The 22,780-nt window shown below is 36.3% G+C and overlaps 1 protein-coding gene across 1 annotated transcript in view; it reads right to left on the bottom strand.

The window, feature by feature from the left end:
• Nucleotides 1-22,780, bottom strand: part of slc2a13a (solute carrier family 2 member 13a) — a gene marked incomplete at both ends in the record, with an annotated part of 107,891 nt that overhangs the window by 5,853 nt on the left and 79,258 nt on the right. Inside the window, 2 exons of the mRNA XM_079816911.1 lie at nucleotides 1,982-2,100; nucleotides 2,493-2,618. Coding sequence (XP_079673037.1) covers nucleotides 1,982-2,100; nucleotides 2,493-2,618 — 245 coding nt within the window. The remainder of the gene's footprint in view (nucleotides 1-1,981; nucleotides 2,101-2,492; nucleotides 2,619-22,780) is intronic.

Below are 22,780 nucleotides of genomic sequence, written 5' to 3'. Positions count from 1 at the left end.
GAAAAGACCAAGTAGCAAGAGCAAGTAAAAAGAAAGTAAACAACAACAGATTAGACGACGAAACCCCGTCAGAATTAGATTCAAATAGTTATAGATGGACATATGCAACAAACAGGGACAGTTCGTCTGCAGTTTTTGTGACTGGTGTTTGTTAAGGTAGTTCTCTTAAGGTAGTTCTCTAATAGCTATTGCTATTAATAATTTATTCATTTATCAATTTCCACGTGTTTTAAATATTATACACTACTGATATTAATTAACTGAATATATATTTTGTTTGTAGGTTGGGGGTTTTATAGAAATGTATGCAGTTATACAGTATAAAACTTTAAAGGCCGTTTTCTCAGAATTAGTTTTTTCTCACACTCAGAGTCAGATATATCCACTTCAAGAGCACCTACAAGCACCAACTTTAGCAGTCTTATGCTGAACTATATTCTGAAGGCTTTTACAGAGGGATTTGTTGATATATCATTCCAATCCTGAGTTATAGGTCCTTTAACTCCAAAAAACATGGCGAAAATTGATTTTTTAAGGCTATTGTCAGTATTCTCTAATTTACTAAAGCACAAAATAAGATATCCAGAATCCCCTCTGTAAAAGCCCTCTCATCTAACATGTCAACAAATAGAACCAATAATTTTAAACATGGTCCTTTCCAATTTCCAGATTTTGTTTTTGGAAAAGTATGCAAATGAGCGTATATTTAAGTATATAAGGCCTCATTTGCATATTAAAACATTAATTTACACAAAACTTTTAATACATTTTTTTCTTATGTTTATGCCAGTAATAAACTGGAGAAGTTTCACAGTGATATCTTGTAATTAAAAAAAAATCCCTATTCACCTGTAGTGTCTCGCCTTAACAGTCTCTGAAACTGTTTAACAGTGAGTGACTGGCCTAGCTTTATTCTTTTCACCGCCGAAAGGATGGACTCTATGTGTTCCGGTGAAAGGAAACACTTCATCTGACTACATTCTTCTGGTAGCAAACTAGGGCTTTTCACACTAGAAATAGTTAACTCTGGCTCATTCTAACCCGGAATCCTGGGTTATCTTGCTTCCGGTTTCACACTAGTCATAATTAACCTGGGGTTAACAATTGTTCCCTGGTATTTATAAGATGACGTTTCATATTGTACATTCCTAAACGCTGTGTTAACATTCTTATTTGTATATTTGTGGGGTCAGTGTCATTGATTGGATAAATACAGCACGCGACCTGTTTACATAAAAGCTCTTGCATTGAGCATCCTCGTATTGCTGACTGTATTTGCCGAGTTTATACTGAATGGACATTTCAGACTATAAAGGTAACAAAGAAGTCTCTTCAATCAGCATTTAACATTTTGTTTATATACCATGCGAAGTGTTTCTGTGACTGTCCAAAGTACACAAATATAAGTATGCAATTGGTTGTCTGTTGCTACGCATCCAGCGGTAACATTCTAACACTGCTACGTTTCACACTGTAGAAGGTTGGCAACACAATGCGGGGTTAACACTGCAAAAGCAGGGCTCCAGAGCAAGGTTTCATAACCCCGGGTAAAAAGCGGTGCTAACCTCGCATCTAAAAACCCGGGGTTAAAAGCAGTGTTTAGAATGACGATAACCCGGGGTGAAGCGCAGTGTGAAAAGCCCTTATATGTCTGATTTACTAAGGAAAACTGGCTCATGAGGGTAATTTGTTTTGGGAATTGCCCTGTTGAATCAGTAGTGTTGTTGTGGCTCTGCTGAATAGAAAGAAGATCATGAAACATCATGCATCCCAGTTTGCATACTATCCGCCCTAAAAAGTATCCTAGATTAGAATGAGTGTGTTCCGAATCATTGTTAAAACGAATATCCCAAAGATACCCCGATGTTCTGCTATTTTCCAAACTAAAACTGGAGGGTCCAATCCTAGTTATCATTCATGCAGCAAAAACTGAAAATACACGTATGCTGAGATCATTAAAAAACAGTTTTGATCATCTTACCTGGGGCAAAAAATGCAAGATAGAGCACAAGTCCCAGGAGCACAACCCATGAATAAGAGGTTGGGCAAAAGTTATAAGCCCACATACTACTATCTGGCACATGTGTGGAGTTGGAGCACCTGTTAGAGTTAAAACAGACACACAATGAATTTTATAAGGTAAATGAATTAATAGTTAAATAAATGAAAATGTATAAATAACTTAACAGCACTGCAGGTTCAACCACATGTAACATCATGCAGCAATGTGACAATGAACAATCTTAAATGTGTTAAAAAGATGAAATGTTATATAAAAAAAATCCAAAAATCCCTAAGTAGGGAAACACCCTTTTGTTGAAGGGCATGACCATTTTGACAATCAATTTTATTATCAATTTGACATCTGGCAAGTTTTATCAGGTAACTTGGTAATGTGCTTTAGAATGAATGAAATCACATTCAGTAATATGTCTAAATATACACAGAACAGCTCAAGTACACACGCAATCCTGGTTTCACTAGTGACTCACTTGCCCCATGCTGCTCTCTCGGTGGAGGACGGATTGACGGGCACACAGGAGGAGGCAAACACAGCAGTTCTGTTTTCCTGATAACAGTAACCACAGCTAGGGTCCAACATACAGGGCTCGCATGACCTAGAAAGGTAATGTGAAAGCAAGACAAATTACTTAAAAACTAAAACCCAGCCAAAACACAATCCAAGCCTGCCAAAGTGCTGCATAAATATTGTGACCTTGAAATCTGCTTATCTAAAGTCAGAATGGACTACAGAATTGCCTGTATTCATAATCTTTCATCAAAATGTAATAATTTGCTCCGCACTCTGGAAAAACTTTGTTTTATTAGATTTTTTTGGCCATCATGTTTTCCCACTTAAAGGGATATTTCACCCAAAAATGAAAATTAGCCCATGATTTACTCACCCTCAAGTCATCCTAGGTGTATATGACATTCTTCTTTCAGACGAATAAAATTGGCGTTATATTAAAAAAAGTCCTGGCTCTTCCAAGCTTTATAATGGCAGTGACTGTTGCTCTGTTTTTGAAGTCCATAAAAAAAGCATCTGTCCGTCAACTAACGTGCTTCACGCGGCTTTGGGGGGTTAATAAAGGCCTTCTGAAGCGAATCGATGCGTTTGTGTAAGAAAAATATCCATATTTAAAACTTTATAAAGCTAAATTCCAGCCGATCGCCTTCCATGGAAAAGTCTTGAAAGTGCCTTCTCGAATTCAAGATGCGGACGCGACGTCTGACGAGTGTACCTGGTAACGTTAAGCCTTTGATCGGCAGAGGCACTTTCAACACTTTTTCCATAAATTGAATACGGAAGGCGATCGGCCAAAACTTTACTTTATAAAGTTTTAAATATGGATATTTATCTTACACAAACGCATCGATTCGCTTCAGAAGGCCTTTATTAACCCCCCACAGCCGTGTGGAGCAGTTATTTGACGGACAGATGCATTTTGTATGGACTTCAAAAACAGAGCAACAACAACTGCTATTATAAAGCTTGGAAGAGCCAGGACTTTTTTAATATAACTCTGATTTTATTCGTCTGAAAGAAGAATGTCATATACACCTAGGATGACTTAAGGGTGAGTAAATCATGGACTAATTAAAATTTTTGGGTGAACTATCCCTTTAAATCAACTACCAAGGGGTAACATTGAAGTAAGCCCCGCCCTACAATTTTTCTTGTTCAAAATCATGTTTCACTCAGAAATATGTCAAGTAACACTGCGGTAGTAAAATCTAAATTGTATACACGCGCTACTGCTCAAAAGTTTGGGGTTGGTAAGATGTCGTAACGGCTTCGAATAAAGTATCTTATGCTCCCCAAGGCTGCATTTATTTATCATAAATACAGTAACTATAAAATGGTAATATTGTGAAATATTATAACAATTTATTTCCTAAAAACATAATTTATTCCTGTGATGGCAAAGCTACAGAGCCCTGCATATAACACGTGGGCGTAACTCAATTAGAAACCATAGTAACAAACATGGATGAGAACTCAGGCAATCCGAAAACGGAAAATGAAACCAAAACAGAACCAGACCATAACCTGACCATTAGGCTTTCCTGTAGCTCAAACAGTAGAGCATGGCGCTAGCAACGGCAAGGTTATGGTTCGACAAAATGTAAAATGTGTGCCTTGAATGCAATGTAAGTCGCTTTGGATAAAAGCGTCTGCCAAATACATACGTTACAGATACATTTTTCCCAGGATTTATTTTTTTATTTTATTGTAAACAAGAATGAAGTTACAAACAAACTACAACAATACAATAGACACGAGTACTAGACATAATATTAGAATATTATCTTGACATGAAATAACATTAACAACAGACATAGAGGCTGAGTGTTATTGCATACAGGTTGACTATAGATATGAATTAAATGACGAGAATAAAATAAGTGACAGGAGTGAAGAAACAGAAGGGGGGGGGGGGGGGGGGGTGCAGGATTCTTTGATGAAATAGAAAGGCTGAAAGAACAGCATTTCAAACAGTATTTTGAATAGTTGTAATCTTCTGTATTAACAACCGGAGGATTAAATCAAGTCATGTTTCCTTGTTTGTTTACCCGTTTCACTCTAAATTACACAACTTCTGTCGCAACTTCCGTTTTATATATTTTTGCATTGTTTATTTAAAGCTGCATAAATGGCTCACTCAGAAATATTCATGATTATGATATCGCAACCACGATCTCATTAACATATGACCACATTTTTATATCAACACCTATTAAGTATTTAGCTCCAGCTGTCTTGGTCAATGGATATTGCATAGCAGTTACAGTGTGTCCATTAAATACTGTATTCCATTACAGAAGATTTGAGGACAGGGCTTTTGAGAGACAGTCTATACACAAATTGAGGTTGCTGCTGTGATGATAGTGCAGCCATTACGCATCCATTAGCTGGAAAATATACATGCTTTGTTTTGATGGTGTGTGTATGGAGACCTGGAGGATGGTGTAAGAGTAAATTAGGATGGAGAGAGAGGCCACGCTCTGTCAGACTACAGGGGGGTCATTGTTATGAGGTTACACACTTCAGACTCTCTATTACCTTGACATTAAGAAACAGCGAGCAACCTGGACCCCCTAACACACTCAGTTATTACCGCAAAGTACACACCAACAGAGCCAAACATAAAATTGATTTTCACTCGAGTTGAAAGCTAAGGAGATGTTTGTTGACTAAAGCAAGAGAAACCCATTAGAAATAGTATAATTTCACGATAAGAATGCTGATAGATACACAAGTATAGCAATAGATCTCCACTGGACTCAACATAAATTAGAAAATCAACGTGAAATGGCATTTGCAAATCATTTTAGTTCCGGAATGCAATGTATTTCTGAGCAAAACAATAAAATTAGACAAAAATATAGAGTGGGACTTGATTGATCCTTTATACATTGATGGTGAGTGAATTAAATAACACTTTTTGTTTTAATCCTGATCTTTTAATTTATTCAAAATACAATTTACACATACAATGACATGACAACATTATCGTTACAAGAAACTCGGGAATAAGCAAAAAAAACCCACTTTTTACACTGATATACTAGCCTGGATGCCAGCCGAACTTAGCCCCACCCACAACATTTGAGGTCTGGAAGTTCGGTCTGAACTTGATCCGTTGTGGAGCAACTATGCTCAAACCAGAGCTGTTCGGACCAATCAAATTGTCAGGGCTGGCTTTATACGATGATGGACAGATGATCAACAGTAGCGTTATCATTCACGTCACCAAAGAGAGCTTGGGTTGAATTTGTTTACTAAAGGGAGAACTTGTTCGTATATGCATTCACCTTTACTATTTCTCTCAAAAATGATGATCGTGTTGACAAGTACTCCGTGTATCCTTAAATTCTGTGTGTGCGTGCAGTTGAGTTCTGTTGATAACTATGCGCCGCTCAACTAGGATATCATCGTCCATCATGATGGCTGACCGACATCATGATGGAGCGCCACCATATTGATGCCATGTCCCCGTAGCGAGTCTTGTTGTGAGTGCGACACACACTAATCCTCTTCTATAGTTAAAATTAGCAGGGATTGTTCAGTAAATTAAATTAAATTAAGAATATAACTAATGCATATATGCTATTTTAAATACTGTAGTCTATGTCAGATATAGGGCCCTATTTTAACGATCTGAAAGGCAAGTGTCAAAGCGCGAAGCGCAAGTAACTTTGTGGGCGGGTCTCGGCGCTGTTGCTATTTTCCCGGCGGGATAAATGGCTCTTGCGCCCGGCGCAAATCTAAAATGGGTTGGTCTGAAGTAGCTTCATTATTCATAGGTGTGGTTTGGGCGTAACGTGAATAAACCAATCAGAGCGTCATCCAACATTCCCTGTAAAAGCAGGTGCGCAAGTTCCATTATGGATTGCTATTATTATGGCGTATTTACCAGGCGCATGCCAGGAGCGGTTCACAGCCGAGGAGACTGATGTGCTTGTAAGAGCAGTGAAAGACAGAGAAGTTGTGTTGTATGGGGATGGGAGAAACCCACCCAAAATAGCGTCGGTTAAACAGGCGTGGGAGGAAATAGCCACAATTGTTTCATCAGCTGGCATCCCCAGGACGTAGCACCAGTGCCGCAAGCGCTACAATGACATCAGAAGATGGGGAAAGTCCAAGCTTGCCAGCATCAATCAGGCACGCCGTGTAACGGGAGGTGGATCTGCCTCTACTCAGGACCTGACGCCAGCAGAGGACATCGCTGCGTCCACCCTCACCGATTTTTTTTCCTGGTTCTTGACGGACAAACCAATTTGTTAGATGTCCTTATATACATATATGTCTTGCCAGAAGTTGCCACTATTGGGCAAACAGGTCTCCTTAATTATTAGACTACAATTAGCCTGAATAATTTGTAAGCTAGATTTATGCCTATTTTTTCACATCTTCGTGGCACACCACAATGATTTCCGTCATCTCATGTGTTAATATTTTTTAGTGTAACAATTTATGATTTGCAAAAATAACTGTTGCATCTGTGTAGATTACATGAGCAAAGTGTATGCGCGTTGTGCACGCTATACATTATGGTCAAGCATGCGCCCTTAAAATAGCATAATGAACAACGCGCAACGCGCCACTGACTTTAGACTAGGTTTTTTCTGGTCAGTGGCGCAATTGTTTAATGGAACAGCAAAATAGCACCAGGGATTGTTTGCGCCGGAACACGCCTCCTTTTTTGCACTGAACCGCCCAGGTAGCGCAAGTTCATTCACTAGTTTAGCGACGTGCTTCTGTGGAGGAAAAAGCGCGCTTTGCGCGGGTGCAAAATAGGAATGACACATGCGTCGGTGTACAAAGTCAATTGCGTTGGGTGCAAGATAGGGCCCATAGCCTACATTTTGAAATAATTTGAGGCTGAAACATCAATTTCATAAGCATACGTGTTTATTTGAGCACTTCCGCCAGTGAAACAACACACTACAGCCTATAAAACATTTAAACGATTTTCAGTAAATAATGGTAACCTAAAGAATATAAGAAAATTAAATATTAGTTAAAAAAATATTTGTTTCATATTATTTCCCCACAAAGATGCGTCATATAGCCTACCGCTCTACGCTTTGAGATGAATGTGGGACAAAAGCTGGATAGACACCTTCTTTTCAAATATCTTCGTCTTCATGTTTTCTCCTGATGTTGCAAAGCAACACTAGTTGTAAAAAGGTCTGAAGAGTGAATTTTATCTTCCACAGGGTCAAGACATTTAGGCAATGTTTGATTATTCACTGCCAGAGAAAACAAAACTAAAATCACTGGTGTGTGTGTGTGTGTGTGTGTGTGTGTGTGTGTGTGTGTGTGTGTGTGTGTGTGTACTTGTCTACCTATCTAACAGGGGACCTTGGTGTCGTAACACACTCACTAACAGGGGACCTCTGAGCCAAGAGGGGACATTTTTCAGGTCCCCTGTTGGTCATGCTTTAAATCATGTTAAAATCAAGTAAAAACACTAAAAAAACACTCTGGTGATTTTTTTTACTTTTGACCAAGTGGGGACCTACAAGTGTGTGTGTTTAAATCATGTGAAAATTAAGTAAAAACACTCTGGTAATTTTTTTAAAACTTATGACCAAGTGGGGACCTAAGTGTGTGTGTGTGTTTAAGGTCATACTCAGCAGCTCCCCTGTAGGCTGGAGCAGGAACTGTAAGGGCTCTTAAACACACGTCGTTCACACACACTCCTCTATTGTTTGAATGGCCTGCTGTCCCAGAGAGACTCTGCTGTTTAACAGGCTGCTTACTAAAGGAACAAGCATTACATCTCTTTACTAGATACCCTGACTAGTTTCAAACTTTGCATTACATTACAATTAAATTCTACACAGAATCCAAGAAAAAAGGATTTAAAAATCTAAACAACCAGAATGTAATTAGAAGTTTTGTTTTTGTATTTTTTATTTTAACATATTTTAATGACAGTAGCCTATATTCATTGAATATTATTGTATTTATCAAAATAAACAGAAAATAGTACAAACTTTACTATTCTTTTAAACAAGTGTTAAGACATTATTAAAAAAAAAACATTTTAGCTCAAGTATTTGTATAAATAATGTGTGACTTTTGCCCCATGTAAAATGGGGTGTAAAAGGCCCACCTTACCACCTTATACATTTATGAGTTTTTTTAAACAAACCACTTTTGATTTATTTATGATTTACACAATGACTCGGTCCCCTGTTAGATAGTAAATCACGACACCAGTGTGTTTGCGTTGTCATTTCTTGCCATCATAAACACACTGTAGAGATTTAGAGTTTTTATAGCAATAACTGAGTTTTAAGAGTTAAATCAAGCAGAAATATTTCTCTAATGTATAAATTTCAGATCCTCTTTGAATAATGATTATGTTAAACACAATGACTCGGTCCCCTGTTAGATAGTAAATCACGACACCAGTGTGTTTGCGTTGTCATTTCTTGCCATAAACACACTGTAGAGATTTAGAGTTTGTATAGCAATAACTGAGTTTTAAGAGTTAAATCAAGCAGAAATATTTCTCTAATGTATTAATTGCAGATCATCTTTGAATAATGATTATGTTAAACACAATGACTCGGTCCCCTGTTAGATAGTAAATCACGACACCAGTGTGTTTGCGTTGTCATTTCTTGCCATAAACACACTGTAGAGATTTAGAGTTTTTATAGCAATAACTGAGTTTTAAGAGTTAAATCAAGCAGAAATATTTCTCTAATGTATTAATTGCAGATCCTCTTTGAATAATGATTATGTTAAACACAATGACTCTGTCCCCTGTTAGATAGTAAATCACGACACAAGTGTGTTTGCGTTGTCATTTCTTCATCTCAAACACACTGTGGAGATTTAGAGTTTTTATAGCAATAACTGAGTTTTAAGAGTTAAATCAAGCAGAAATAGTTCTCTAATGTATAAATTGCAGATCATCTTTGAATAATGATTATGTTAAACACAATGACTCGGTCCCCTGTTAGATAGTAAATCACGACACCAGTGTGTTTGCTTTGTCATTTCTTGCCATCATAAACACACTGTGGAGATTTAGAGTTTTTATAGCAATAACTGAGTTTTAAGAGTTAAATCAAGCAGAAATATTTCTCTAATGTATTAATTGCAGATCCTCTTTGAATAATGATTATGTTAAACACAATGACTCGGTCCACTGTTAGATAGTAAATCACGACACCAGTGTGTTTGCTTTGTCATTTCTTCATCTCAAACACACTGTGGAGATTTAGAGTTTTTATAGCAATAACTGAGTTTTAAGAGTTAAATCAAGCAGAAATAGTTCTCTAATGTATTAATTGCAGATCATCTTTGAATAATGATTATGTTAAACACAATGACTCGGTCCCCTGTTAGATAGTAAATCACGACACCAGTGTGTTTGCTTTGTCATTTCTTGCCATCATAAACACACTGGGCCCTATCTTGCACCCAGCGCAATTGACTTTGTACACCGACGCATGTGTCATTCCTATTTTGCACCCGCGCAAAGCGCGCTTTTCCCTCCACAGAAGCACGTCGCTAAACTAGTGAATGAACTTGCGCTACCTGGGCGGTTCAGCGCAAAAAAGGAGGCGTGTTCCGGCGCAAACAATCCCTGGTGCTATTTTGCTGTCCCATTAAACAATTGCGCCACTGACCAGAAAAAACCTAGTCTAAAGTCAGTGGCGCGTTGCGCATTGTTCATTATGCTATTTTAAGGGCGCATGCTTGACCATAATGTATAGCGTGCACAACGCGCATACACTTTGCTCATGTAACCTACACAGATGCAACAGTTATTTTTGCAAATCATAAATTGTTACACTAAAAAAATATTAACACATGACATGACGGAAATCATTGTGGTGTGCCACGAAGATGTGAAAAAATAGGCATAAATCTAGCTTACAAATGATTCAGGCTAATTGTAATAAGGATAAGACCTGTTTGCCCAATAGTGGCAAGACATATATGTAGCCTATATAAGGACATCTGACAAATTGGTTTGTCCGTCAAGAACCAGGAAAAAAAATCGACTGAAAAACTGAAAAAACTGAAAGACTGAAAAAAAAAAAGACTGTGAAATCACCTTTACCATAATGTACAACATTACAACTTCACTTCTCTGTCTTTCACTGCTCTTACAAGCTCATCAGTCTCCTCGGCTGTGAACCGCTCCTGGCGTGCGCCTGGTAAATACGCCATAATAATAGCAATCCATAATGGAACTTGCGCACCTGCTTTTAAAGGGAATGTTGGATGACGCTCTGATTGGTTTATTCACGTTACGCCCAAACCACACCTATGAATAATGAAGCTACTTCAGACCAACCCATTTTAGATTTGCGCCGGGCGCAAGAGCCATTTATCCCGCCGGGAAAATAGCAACAGCGCCGAGACCCGCCCACAAAGTTACTTGCGCTTCGCGCTTTGAAACTTGCGTTTCAGATCGTTAAAATAGGGCCCACTGTGGAGATTTAGAGTTTGTATAGCAATAACTGAGTTTTAAGAGTTAAATCAAGCAGAAATATTTCTCTAATGTATTAATTGCAGATCCTCTTTGAATAATGATTATGTTAAACACAATGACTCGGTCCCCTGTTAGATAGTAAATCACGACACCAGTGTGTTTGCGTTGTCATTTCTTCATCTCAAACACACTGTAGAGATTTAGAGTTTTTATAGCAATAACTGAGTTTTAAGAGTTAAATCAAGCAGAAATATTTCTCTAATGTATTAATTGCAGATCCTCTTTGAATAATGATTATGTTAAACACAATGACTCGGTCCCCTGTTAGATAGTAAATCACGACACCAGTGTGTTTAATTTGTCATTTCTTCATCTCAAACACACTGTAGATATTCACTGTATATATTGAGATAACTCAATTTTATGGTGACTTGCATTAAAATGTTTATCCGTCTCAATTAAATTATGTGAACTGAATGACTTTTAACATTGACACTTTAGTTATTTAACCAACTGATGATTTTCAAGTCAGCAATCAACACACAACTGAGTTTTGACCTCCAAAATCTTATTATAGTGTATTTTTATGGTAAGTATTGGTGTTTTATGTTTTAAATCAAGCAGAAATCACTCTTTAAGGAAACAATTGCAGGTCACACTTTATACAGTGAACATGATTTCCTTAAATTGACTTAAGTCCCCTGTTGGATGGTAAAACACGACACCTGTTTGATTGCTTTGCCATTTCTTGCCATCACAAACACACTGTAGAGATTTTGAAGGTCAGAACTAAATTTTTTGGTGACTTGCATGAAAATCTTCATCCGTCTCAATTAAATTATGTGAACTGAATGTCTTTTAACATTGACACTTTAGTCGAAGATTTTCAACTCAACAATCAACACACAACTGAGTTTTGACCTCCAAAATCATTATACAGTGTATATTAAATTTAAATAAAAAATATAAAATTTATTTACAAAACAGTTTGACTCAAGTTTGACTCTCTACTGCTTATTCATTATTGTTTATGTTACATGGTCCATGTTTACATTACAGTATAAAATTGTTCCTAAGTTTTCCCCTTTTATATAGATGGTAATGACTAAATATCCTCGCACACCGAAATTTTCACACGTTAAAAAAAAGATCAAGCACGTTTACACACAGCCTCTGAAACTTTCCTTCCTTCATCATAAAAAAAAATCTGATCAGGTTCAGTTTTCTGCATTTTTCGCATCCATAGCAAGCATTTAAAGAGGGGTTTCAAATTTCTGTGTTATTCATTTTTGTGTTAAAATTTTGAACATAAGTTGAACAGTTTAAAAAAGAAAGTGTGAACCTTCAAATTAGCCATTATAGTTCATAAAGTTTTGCTGGCGTTTGTATCTAATTGAGAAAAGAATGAATGTAAATTGAAAGATGTCGTCATTGAACGCATTTTGTGCCAAAGCAAATAAATGATCCACAGTTTAGCCACATAGGCTGATGTGATCCCTGAGTGAAGAGTTTTGAAAAAGTGATGAGTATTCAGAAATGTGTCCTAGCAGATGTTTAAAAAACCCTGTAATATCACTATTAGTAAGGGATCACTGTATAATATCAGTCTTTAAATGTGAGATATTTAAAGTGAACCTAAAGTATACTTGCAATAGTGTGATTTTAGCACAATTAAATATACTTAATGGATGTTTCGCAAAAGCGTTGTTTAGTGATATTGCGTCCTTGTGTTTCTGCTGTACGTCATCAGCAACTGTCTAAGTTCAATTACAATACTCAAGAACACATGATGTACAGAGGATGCACAAAAGTACCCGGATGTTATAAGATATATGAGTATAAATAACTCCATACAGATCTATTGTTTTACAAAAATAATCTATTGTTTACAAAAGGAGAAAACGTGTGTACTTTAATGAAAACTTGGACCATGTGACATAAACTGAAGTTAACAGCAAAAAAATATACTATAATGCTGACTGTTGTTAGTGTTTTTTGTTGTATGAGTTAAAAGTGTATATGTTGGGTGAATCCTCATTGTGTTCTGGAAGAATGAGTTGATTTAAGACATCAATGAAGTGTTTTGGTAGTTTTAGCACATTTTGAACGTGAAATTAACTGCTTTGCTTTGAAAGGTGTCCTAGCGATTGTAGCTGAGAGATAGACGTCAAACAGACTCAAACAAAGACCCAGAATTCTGTGGTGTTACAGCACTGTGGCTGCTGTAAATGGCTGCTGTACGGTTTCTTTATGAAATAACAGGCACAATGGCAAAGATATTTCTGCAAAAACTCCAAAGTAATGTTCGGTTGCAGTGAGAAAGTCACAAGAGACAACTAAAAAAACTCATGCGTGTATTTAGCCTAGTGTAGATCTGTTTGCTTACACATCCCCCAAACTCCATTTACATATGAATACAGGAAAGGCCAAAGCCATTGTCTCACAGGTGAGGAACAGGCCTAACAGAGCTGTTACACCCATGTCACAGACACAAACTTCTCATCCAAACTAGAGAAAACGCTGGGATTTACCTGGGAAAATTAAATCAATGTACACTTTTTCCAATCCCTACGACACATTTTTCAATACTTGGGTCACTTTTTTAAAACTCTTCACACACTTTTTCACACAAATTCACACAACTGAATTTCAGCTTGGCACAGCAGTTATTTTAGTGTTCAAAATGCACTAAAACTACCAAAAAGGACCCAACAAACACACTTTTTCAATCATAAAACACAGACCTAAAACACATGATCATTACACAATGTTTTCTTCTGTAAAATTTTCTTTTCAAAAAAAGACTTACACTATAATTCACTGCAGTTTATGTTACATGGTCCTTGGTCCAGTACAGTATAACATTATTCCTAAATTTTTCCCTTTTGAATGGATGGCAATGCAATTTAAAAACTAACACCAGCTAAATCTATTTGTTTTGATAGTATTTTAGATTCAAAATATATTTCAATATGGTATTACTGTCGAAATGTAGCAAATGTCTATTTTTTTTTAACATAAGTTTAACAGTTTTGAAAAGAGAATGTAAAAATGTTCAAATTGGCCTGTATAGTACATAATGTTTTGGTGGTGTTTGTGTCAAAGTCAGAAAAGAATGAATGTAAATTGAAAGATGTCGTCATTGAACACATTTTGTGCCCAAAGCAATGATAAATGATCCAGAGTTTAGCCACATAGACTGATGTGATCACTGAGTGAAGACAAAAAGTGAACAGTGAAAAAGTGATGAGGATTGAGAAATGTGTCCCAGCAAATGTAAAAAAAATAAATAAAAATAAAACTGTTGACATGTTTTAAATTGTTTTAAAAATTAAATTAAATATATTTTCATCTTATTAGAAGTGATATTTTCTTGGTGTTTAGCCCCACAGCTTTCTGCATATCGCTTTACGTTTTTTTTTTTTTATTGCATTGGCCAATACTAAATTGATATGTTAAAAACTGTGAATAATTTTTCATTGCTTTCACACAAAATGCATTCAATGACCACATTTTCCAAAATCCACGAACACTTTTGTTATTCGTACCTAACTATCTGCAAAACTATATATTTTTAGCACATTCTTTGAATGCTAACACACTGCTTTCAGAACTGATCAAACACATTCAAGTCAGAATGATGATCAACTCATTTCTGCAGGAATTATACTGAAATATAAAATCTTAAAATCCAAAGGGACCCACTTTATATTAGGTGGCCTTAACTACTATGTACTAACATTTTAATTATCCATTTGATACAATGCACTTATTGTGTACATACATGTCTTTACATTGTACTTACATTTTTAAATATACCTGCATGTAATTACATCTGTAATTAATTTATGTAGTTACATTTGTAATTACACTGTTGACACTTCCCTTACATCTAACCCTACCTTTAAACTTACCAATACAACCACACCTGACCCTACCCGTATCCCACCTCAATATCAGCAAAAGTGTTTTGCAATACAATATGAACACAATAAGTACATTGTACCTATTTAAGTACATAGTAGTTAAGGCCCCCTAATATAAAGTGGGGCCATCTAAAGTCATAATTTATCATTGATTTGGCATAAAATACATTCAATGGCGACATCTTTCGATTTATAAGAATTATTTTCTTACTTCAACACAAACACCACCAAAACATTATGAACTGTATAGGCCAATTTGAAAATTTTTTGATTCTCTTTTCAAAACTCCCTAACTTATGTTCAAAACTTAACTAAAATTAATTAAAAAAAACAAAACAATTTGCTACATTTAGGCAGTATTACCATATTGAAATATTGGGTGATTCTTTTGAATCCTCAGAATCCTTTTTGGTAGTTTTAGTGCATTTTGAACACTAAAATAACTGCTGTGCCAAGCTGAAATTCAGTTGTGTGAATTTGTGTGAAAAAGTGTGAGAAGAGTTTTAAAAAAGTGACCCAAGTATTGAAAAATGTGTCGTAGGGATTGGAAAAAGTGTACATTGATTTAATTTTCCCAGGTAAATCCCAGCGTTTTCTCTAGTTTGGATGAGAAGTTTGTGTCTGTGACATGGGTGTAACAGCTCTGTTAGGCCTGTTCCTCACCTGTGAGACAATGGCTTTGGCCTTTCCTGTATTCATATGTAAATGGAGTTTGGGGGATGTGTAAGCAAACAGATCTACACTAGGCTAAATACACGCATGAGTTTTTTTAGTTGTCTCTTGTGACTTTCTCACTGCAACCGAACATTACTTTGGAGTTTTTGCAGAAATATCTTTGCCATTGTGCCTGTTATTTCATAAAGAAACCGTACAGCAGCCATTTACAGCAGCCACAGTGCTGTAACACCACAGAATTCTGGGTCTTTGTTTGAGTCTGTTTGACGTCTATCTCTCAGCTACAATCGCTAGGACACCTTTCAAAGCAAAGCAGTTAATTTCACGTTCAAAATGTGCTAAAACTACCAAAACACTTCATTGATGTCTTAAATCAACTCATTCTTCCAGAACACAATGAGGATTCACCCAACATATACACTTTTAACTCATACAACAAAAAACACTAACAACAGTCAGCATTATAGTATATTTTTTTGCTGTTAACTTCAGTTTATGTCACATGGTCCAAGTTTTCATTAAAGTACACACGTTTTCTCCTTTTGTAAACAATAGATTATTTTTGTAAAACAATAGATCTGTATGGAGTTATTTATACTCATATATCTTATAACATCCGGGTACTTTTGTGCATCCTCTGTACATCATGTGTTCTTGAGTATTGTAATTGAACTTAGACAGTTGCTGATGACGTACAGCAGAAACACAAGGACGCAATATCACTAAACAACGCTTTTGCGAAACATCCATTAAGTATATTTAATTGTGCTAAAATCACACTATTGCAAGTATACTTTAGGTTCACTTTAAATATCTCACATTTAAAGACTGATATTATACAGTGATCCCTTACTAATAGTGATATTACAGGGTTTTTTAAACATCTGCTAGGACACATTTCTGAATACTCATCACTTTTTCAAAACTCTTCACTCAGGGATCACATCAGCCTATGTGGCTAAACTGTGGATCATTTATTTGCTTTGGCACAAAATGCGTTCAATGACGACATCTTTCAATTTACATTCATTCTTTTCTCAATTAGATACAAACGCCAGCAAAACTTTATGAACTATAATGGCTAATTTGAAGGTTCACACTTTCTTTTTTAAACTGTTCAACTTATGTTCAAAATTTTAACACAAAAATGAATAACACAGAAATTTGAAACCCCTCTTTAAATGCTTGCTATGGATGCGAAAAATGCAGAAAACTGAACCTGATCAGATTTTTTTTTATGATGAAGGAAGGAAAGTTTCAGAGGCTGTGTGTAAACGTGCTTGATCTTTTTTTTAACGTGTGAAAATTTCGGTGTGCGAGGATATTTAGTCATTACCATCTATATAAAAGGGGAAAACTTAGGAACAATTTTATACTGTAATGTAAACATGGACCATGTAACATAAACAATAATGAATAAGCAGTAGAGAGTCAAACTTGAGTCAAACTGTTTTGTAAATAAATTTTATATTTTTTATTTAAATTTAATATACACTGTATAATGATTTTGGAGGTCAAAACTCAGTTGTGTGTTGATTGTTGAGTTGAAAATCTTCGACTAAAGTGTCAATGTTAAAAGACATTCAGTTCACATAATTTAATTGAGACGGATGAAGATTTTCATGCAAGTCACCAAAAAATTTAGTTCTGACCTTCAAAATCTCTACAGTGTGTTTGTGATGGCAAGAAATGGCAAAGCAATCAAACAGGTGTCGTGTTTTACCATCCAACAGGGGACTTAAGTCAATTTAAGGAAATCATGTTCACTGTATAAAGTGTGACCTGCAATTGTTTCCTTAAAGAGTGATTTCTGCTTGATTTAAAACATAAAACACCAATACTTACCATAAAAATACACTATAATAAGATTTTGGAGGTCAAAACTCAGTTGTGTGTTGATTGCTGACTTGAAAATCATCAGTTGGTTAAATAACTAAAGTGTCAATGTTAAAAGTCATTCAGTTCACATAATTTAATTGAGACGGATAAACATTTTAATGCAAGTCACCATAAAATTGAGTTATCTCAATATATACAGTGAATATCTACAGTGTGTTTGAGATGAAGAAATGACAAATTAAACACACTGGTGTCGTGATTTACTATCTAACAGGGGACCGAGTCATTGTGTTTAACATAATCATTATTCAAAGATGATCTGCAATTAATACATTAGAGAAATATTTCTGCTTGATTTAACTCTTAAAACTCAGTTATTGCTATAAAAACTCTAAATCTCTACAGTGTGTTTATGATGGCAAGAAATGACAAATTAAACACACTGGTGTCGTGATTTACTATCTAACAGGGGACCGAGTCATTGTGTTTAACATAATCATTATTCAAAGAGGATCTGCAATTAATACATTAGAGAAATATTTCTGCTTGATTTAACTCTTAAAACTCAGTTATTGCTATAAAAACTCTAAATCTCTACAGTGTGTTTGAGATGAAGAAATGACAACGCAAACACACTGGTGTCGTGATTTACTATCTAACAGGGGACCGAGTCATTGTGTTTAACATAATCATTATTCAAAGAGGATCTGAAATTTATACATTAGAGAACTATTTCTGCTTGATTTAACTCTTAAAACTCAGTTATTGCTATAAAAACTCTAAATCTCCACAGTGTGTTTATGGCAAGAAATGACAACGCAAACACACTGGTGTCGTGATTTACTATCTAACAGGGGACAGAGTCATTGTGTTTAACATAATCATTATTCAAAGAGGATCTGCAATTAATACATTAGAGAAATATTTCTGCTTGATTTAACTCTTAAAACTCAGTTATTGCTATAAAAACTCTAAATCTCCACAGTGTGTTTATGGCAAGAAATGACAACGCAAACACACTGGTGTCGTGATTTACTATCTAACAGGGGACCGAGTCATTGTGTTTAACATAATCATTATTCAAAGATGATCTGCAATTAATACATTAGAGAAATATTTCTGCTTGATTTAACTCTTAAAACTCAGTTATTGCTATAAAAACTCTAAATATCTACAGTGTGTTTATGGCAAGAAATGAAAAATTAAACACACTGGTGTCGTGATTTACTAACAGGGGACCGAGTCATTGTGTTTAACATAATCATTATTTACTATATAAAGTGATGACCTGTGATTATTACCTTAAAGAACAATTTCTGCTTGTCCAGTCCTATATATATATATATATATTTTATTGGTGCAAGAAATCAAATCTCACTCTAAAAATCTCAAAAACAAAGGACATTATTTGGGATTTTAGAGAGCAGAAACTATGTTTTATTCAAAAATAAGTCACACATTGAAATACCTTTACTGTAAAAAAAATGTGGGTCTCCAATTGAAAATTTTCTGTAAATTGATGCACTTTAATTCAATTAAAATTCAAGAAATTCAATTTGGCCAACTAAAAAATTTAGATGTGATCGGTCACTAGAAAATTTTCAATTGGAGACCTGATTTTTTTTTACAGTGTTGGTGTTCTTGAAAATAAGCTTAAATGAGAGATGTGGACGGATCATATACTGTAAGTATGAAGACACAACAGAGAATGAATTTCTTAAAGATAACTCTTAATTTTAAGAATTTTTTTATTTCTTAAATTCTTTTCTGTAATGTCCACAACATGGCTTTTTCTCCGTTGTGTGCTCATTGTGTTCCCTGATGCCTGTGTGAACATTATATAATTATAATTATATATATATATTAAATAATGAAGACAGACTTGACTGCCAGCTCTCTTCCCTTTCACACACACAGCTCCATTGCAGGCTATGGAGGTCCCCTGTTGGATAGGTAGACATCGGTCAGGTCCCCTCTTGGCATGTTTAAAAATAAAAAAATAAATGCTTATTTGAAGTTATATTATGAAAAAAGACCTTAAAACAAAATTTTGTATCTAAGTTTTGTTTCTTCAAAATGACTAGAAACACAGGTCCCCTCTTGGTCAGTGTGGAGTGATGGTCCCCTGTTGGTAATATAGACGTGTATGTGTGTGTGTGTGTGTGTGTGTGTGTGTGTGTGTGTGTGTGTGTGTGTGTGTGTGTGTGTGTGTGTGTGTGTGTGTGTGTGTGTGTGTGTGTGTGTGTGTGTGTGTGTGTGTGTGTGTGTGTGTGTGTGTGTGAAATGTGCTACAGTGTTTTTTATACTTTACCACAGTAAAGGATGTGAATAGTTATAATAGACTTAATTATAAACAAACGAAAGGAAGAAACGTTTATAATCCTCTGCGAAAATGGGTGCGACGCGAGTGGGAAAGATTTGGGAAAAGAAACGAGAAGTCCATGTCCATTGGGATAAAATGGACTAGGCCTATTGTTCAAATTCATGGAAAATTGGGTGACCAGATCGCAAAAGAGAATAAAAAAGCTGACAAATCTTAAATTGGGCTCAGCCTACCTCTCTCATTCGGCATGAATCCATAGCCTATGTTTTCATGGCTGCGATGTAACGTTTAACTGCTAATTTATTTAATTTGGCTAAATATCGCCCAACTCTACAGTCAACATACGTCACTTACTCCGTTGCTCTAATTGGTTGTAGGTCTATCCAATTGAGTGCAGAGGCATTTTCGCCCCATAATACCAGCCCAGTGGAGCTGTATCAAACTCATATTCTGACTAGAAGAAGACTAGAAGAATAGAGTATGACGACGGACGGCTACTGATTTACACTGACGCTACATAGATGATACAAAACCCAAAATGAACAGAACAGGGTATATAAAGGGAGAAAACAAAGGAGAAACTAAGCTAGACACACCTGAACTGGGGATTAAATCAATATGTAACCATAGTAACCAACAAGCAGGAAACAGGAGAACAGAACTTATTAAACTAGAAGCAAATGACAAACTAGAACAGAACAGGAAAACTAGAACAGGAAAACTAGTACAGAAATACAAACATGAATGAATACAAACTCAGAATATAACAGTACTCCCCCCTCCCAGAAGGCACAACCCCGGGCCAAAAACCGAAGAAAAAGTGTCCAACCAGGTAGTGGGGGTGGGCATCCTAAAATCATGGCAGGTGACCAGGGTGACATAGGCAGACTAGTGAGCCTCCAGGACAGCACCAACAATACAGGAAACCAGGGAGGTGTAGGGAGCTGGGGAGGAACTGGTAATGCAGGGGGCCAGGGAGATGCTGGTAGGTCAGGGCCTCCCAATACTTAAGGGTGGTCTCCGTGGTTTTGACAAGGGGACATGGAACGGCCTCCTTGGCAAAAACAAAGGAACTAGGAGTACTGGAGATAAGAATGGCCTCCTTGGCCGAAATGAGGGAACTAGGAACACTGGAGATCCAAACTGCCTCTGTGGCCATGAGGGGATGGCCCATACCCCCCCAAAACGGACTCAGGAATTTGGCTTACTGGAACAGGCTCGGGAATTTAACTCTGGAATGGGCTCTGGAATTTCACTGGAAAGGACCAAGCTTTTTCAGGATGGGACTGGATGATGCAATGTATTGTCCTCTTACATTTCCTCAGTAACAAAATCAGAACCATTCAACCAGAGGACATAGTTAATATAATCAACCAAGGAAGTACCGCATTTACCAGAAGGAAGAAACTGATATAATTCGTCTTCCAGACCCTCCCGAAAACAGGCCTTGAGCATATGAGTGCTGCATCTCACCAGATGGTAACATTGCACAAATTCTTACACACTGCTCCAGAGGATGACCCTTTTTAGTGAGTGTGAAAAGATGTTCCTCAGCCCATCTCTTTCTTTCAGCCAGATCTATAGTGTCTGGGGTTCTGCATTCTGTCACGGTGTGTTGAGATTAAAGAAGGAAGTAGCGCACAAGTAGGAAACAATATCAAAAGACTTTAATCTCCTGTTGGAAATGTTACAAGAAAATCGGGTAGTAAACAAACAACACCACTCTTTACACTGATGATACACTCACACTTCATAGACGATGCAGAACCCACAATGAATGGGGTATATAAAGGGATCAAACAAAGGAAAAACTAAACGGGACACACTTGAACTGAGGACTAAACTCAATCTGTAACCATGTTGGCAACTGGGAACAGAACTAATTAACAAACTAGAGGCAAATGACAAATACAGAAATTCAAATATGAATGAAAACAAACTCTATACCTCTTCTATCTTTTTTTTTGGAATGGAGAAAAAATATAATTTTAAACTAATGAAATTCTTGACATGACAATCTTCAGTAGTTTGGTATCATATTGTATTTTTTCTTATAAAATAAATTATATTTTAACAAACTGCTATTTAAAAAACTTGCCAACCAAATTAAATTCATGTTGTGTGACCTCAATATCTTTTTCATTATTACTCTTATTTGTAAATGACTCACACACCAGAATGAAACCAAACTTGAATGAGTTTGCAGCAGATTATAAAAGACTTTCACTTTTTAGGTAGACTTTTTTGAGGAAGTGTTTGTGGGTCCCTGGATTGGATGAGAGTCTTGGTATGGGGTTCCTGGATGGGTAAAGCTTGAAAAGCCCTGCTCTGCAACTTTTTGGTCTGAAGTTGAATGAGGACCGTGATGTGTTCCTCTCCTAAGAATTGGAAGATGAGTCTCAATATCTGCAGCAATGATGATATTGCCACTGCAATCCACCTGGGGTCAATGGTACCGATAGATGGTGCTGAGACAATGATGTGGAGACTGATGGTATTCATAAGGTCCCTAAGTTCCACAGTTCCAATTGTACGGTGTTCCTATAATCTCTGAGCTGTCCGTGTGCAACTCATTTTCATGCATCTCCCATAGAGGCTTGATATTGATTTATATTCATTTTATTCCAGTATGAATTCTCCAGATCACTACAGCAGTGGTTTCTAAACTAGGACCCACCTAGTAAGGTATAATCCATCTCTGATAGACGTTTTAGACTGAATAATGAATTTGAAATACATTTTCTCCCTGTCATACTATTAAAATGGGTAGGCCTACTTAAATTTCATTACTATAAGACAGCTAAACAGAATATATTGGCTTATTGAAGAAATTGTGCATCAACATGGAACTTGTAGTTCAGTAAGTGAAGTCATATGTTAATTCAGTTGCGCTCTGATGGATTCGGTGAGTTCAGAGAATTTATTAAGACTAATTTAAACTGGAAGCTCCAGAGTTTGTGAGTCTTCTTGAATGAACCACTTCATAAGAGTAATTTGTTTGTGAATCGGACAACGTATGTTTATTTTTGCATGCAGCCTATGAG

This window comes from Gobio gobio (genome assembly GCF_949357685.1).
Source record: "Gobio gobio genome assembly, chromosome: 5".
Lineage (NCBI taxonomy): Eukaryota > Metazoa > Chordata > Actinopteri > Cypriniformes > Gobionidae > Gobio > Gobio gobio.
The sequence above is the reverse complement of the archived record's forward strand: the minus strand, read 5'-3'. Positions and strand labels throughout refer to the sequence as shown.